This window comes from Micrasema longulum, unplaced genomic scaffold (genome assembly GCF_059751315.1).
Source record: "Micrasema longulum isolate JH-2025_06_02 unplaced genomic scaffold, ASM5975131v1 h1tg000040l, whole genome shotgun sequence".
Lineage (NCBI taxonomy): Eukaryota > Metazoa > Arthropoda > Insecta > Trichoptera > Brachycentridae > Micrasema > Micrasema longulum.
This window is the reverse complement of record NW_028277247.1, coordinates 86,856-89,664: the sequence shown is the minus strand read 5'-3', so window position 1 is coordinate 89,664 and position 2,809 is coordinate 86,856. Positions and strand designations below refer to the sequence as shown.

Sequence of the window (2,809 nt, the reverse complement as noted above, 5' to 3'; positions counted from 1 at the left end):
TGTATTAAACAAAAATAATCCAGATACGCTGCGGTTGGTGTACCAAAGCAGTGTCCTATGCACTATATATAATGATGATTATTCCATTACCACTCGAAATAAAATATTTGTAAAAATATTCAGAAATCTCCATTTTGATGACCTTCATTTAGTTTTCGCTCAAACGACATGTTAAATTGCCACTGAAATACTTGATCTTGTTTCCTCGCTATAATATACATCTTTATTCAATTCCATTGTAGTAGAGGCGTGGTCCCAAGGTCGTCCATAATCAGGTATTCGAGGATGCAGGATACCGACACGTAGTGGTGGACAATTATGGACACAGCGTGCTTACCAGGTATTATTATGTACCTACATACTTTGTACGGAAAAACTTATTTGTAAATAGCTACATTCATTTATTCATCATCGGCATATTCGTTTTGTTCAGCCAGATATTACTCGACGTGTATTACCTACTAAAACGTTTTTAATTTCAGGTGTGACGTCACATAAACATAAACAGTCAATTATTTACTTTCGTGGGATATTCGATGATAGTAAATTAATTAAATTTAAATATAATTAATTTATTCCCAAACAACGCTCGCTCACAACTTTTTAAGAATTTGAGAAGCTTTAATAGAAAAAAACGAGTAACACATTTTAGCGTAGGAAATATAGAAGTCTAGATTTGAAATGTCTTATGATTTGTAATGGCTGGTTAAAATGGCCACCGTACACACTGTATAGGATTGACTCTTGTGCTTATATTTGAACATCCGTATTTCTTTAACTCTTCCATCTGTTGATTTTTGTGAAGTTAAAGAATTCAGATCTTTATTGTTGTGGGCGAGATTGATCTGACTGAATTATTTAACCGACTAGGCAACGCCTGAAACCATTTTTCAATGTTCCTACTTCTTTTTGCACCAGTTGGTTTGAATAAACCAAATTTGGAGTTTGTCTACATAGTCGTATATTCGGAAAAACTCAACATTTTATAAAAACACGAGTAAAACCACTTTATTTGGGAAGGGAGTTTTCTCATGTTGGGTTGAGTTTGGAAAAGAAAAAGCATTTTATGAGGTTGGTCAAACATCGATGATGAATAAAAGAGTTAAGTATGTTCATAAATAATTTTTATTTATTTATTAATTTTGCGGAGCCTATGCGTACCTACATTTTAAGAATGTGGGTACGTAAAAACTCGAATCCAAATATTTTCAGTCGTTCAAAACTTGAAATCGTGTCAGTCGTTCTATCCTGGTTCCTGGATTCAATCCTGCCTTTCGTTTTTTGAATTTTCCTATTACTTAAAACATGATAAGTTATCAGTAAAAATAAATATCGTTTTTATTTTCGGCGTCTAGGAACGATCTTTCTCGAATTACCAAGGGTGAACGCTGTAAGCGGGGCCAGCATGTCCGGACACAACGGAGGTTGAGTAGGCGGACACCACATTGGACTTCAGGAGGGGAGCGGAGTAGGCAGATACTACTGGGGTGGAGTAGGCAGATACCAGGGGAGCGGAGTGAGCGGACACCAGGGGGGCAGAGTAGGCAGACACCAGGGGAGCGGAGTGAGCGGACACCAAGGGGGCGGAGTAGGCAGACACCAGAGGGCTGGAGTAAGCGGATACAATAGGGGAAGAGTAAGCCTTCAGCAGGGGGGTAGAGTAGGCAGACACCACTGGGGCAGAGTAGGCGGCAACAACGGGGGATGAGTGCACATCAACGCGGGACTGGTGAGACACGGCGGTGGGGGCAAGCAGAGCAGAGTAAGCGGCGATGGACCTCTTGTGGATTCCGTGGGCGTTCAGGGCCTTGGCGGTGTAGTGAGCGTTGCGGGCGTTGACAACGTCGACGGTTTCCAGGGGAACTCCAGTAGCCTTGATGACGTTAGCGGGGTGACCGCGAGCGAGAGCCAACTCGGCGGTGTGGTATTCGGATACGAGGGGAGCAGAGTAGGCGGACAGCACTGGGGCGGAGTGGACAGACACGGCGGGAGCGGCATAAGCGGACACCACCGGGGCTGACAGGACGGGGGCGGAGTAGGCGATAGCGGGAGACGAGTGCACATCGACGCGGGACTGGTGAGATACAGCCGTGGGGGCAGCGTATACGGCGGGAGCGGCGTGCACGGCGGGGGCGGCGTACACGGCAGGGGCGGCGTACACGGCGGGGGCGGCGTGCACGGCGGGGGCGGCGTATACGGCGGGGGCAGCCACCTCAACCGGGGCGGCGTACACGGCGGGGGCAGCGAGCTCGACGGTCTTCACAAACGGAGCGGAGTAAGCCACTACGGGAGATGAGTGCACATCCACACGGGACTGGTGGGACACGGCGGAGGGGGCGGCGTACACGGCAGGAGCCACCAGGGTGGAGTAGGAGAGGGAAGGCTTGGCAGCAGCCAGGGCCAGGAGAGCGGACAACACCACCAGCTTGAACATTGTGGTCTGTGTTGATTTATCGACTTCGACACGAGTTCACTAGATAACCGAATTCGGTTGACTGATACTGGAAACAGGCATCGCCCGGTATTTATACGGTTCGCTCGGTACAAGTGGACAAACCGAGTCGGTAAATCATACGTCATTGATCTTTACGATAATCGGGTGTAGCTCTAGTTTAGGTGGATATTTTTTATCACAATTAAAAGTCGCCGGCCTCGTTGTGGGTTTGTCGATCCGGTGAGATGGAAAGGGACGGAAACACATGTCACGGCCCCCTTTTACGCCGGGCGCCCTTGACAGCCGCTGACCGAAGTCTGCCAAAATAATTATTTACAGAAATTGAAACAATTTACGGAGCGGACATAGTATTGT

At 47.0% G+C, this 2,809-nt stretch overlaps 1 protein-coding gene across 1 annotated transcript; it reads right to left on the bottom strand.

Moving 5' to 3' along the window:
- Positions 1-1,107: 1,107 nt before the first annotated feature.
- On the bottom strand, positions 1,108-2,515 carry LOC148285327 (uncharacterized). Its single transcript, XM_088226495.1, has one exon. The coding sequence runs from the start codon at positions 2,432-2,434 to the stop codon at positions 1,373-1,375; it is 1,062 nt and encodes a 353-aa protein (XP_088082621.1). The 5' UTR covers positions 2,435-2,515; the 3' UTR covers positions 1,108-1,372.
- Between the last annotated feature and the right edge of the window lie 294 nt (positions 2,516-2,809).

Excerpts from the sequence above, each read along its gene's own strand:
- LOC148285327 (XM_088226495.1), bottom strand. The coding sequence starts at position 2,434 with ATGTTCAAGCTGGTGGTGTTGTCCGCTCTCCTGGCCCTGGCTGCTGCC.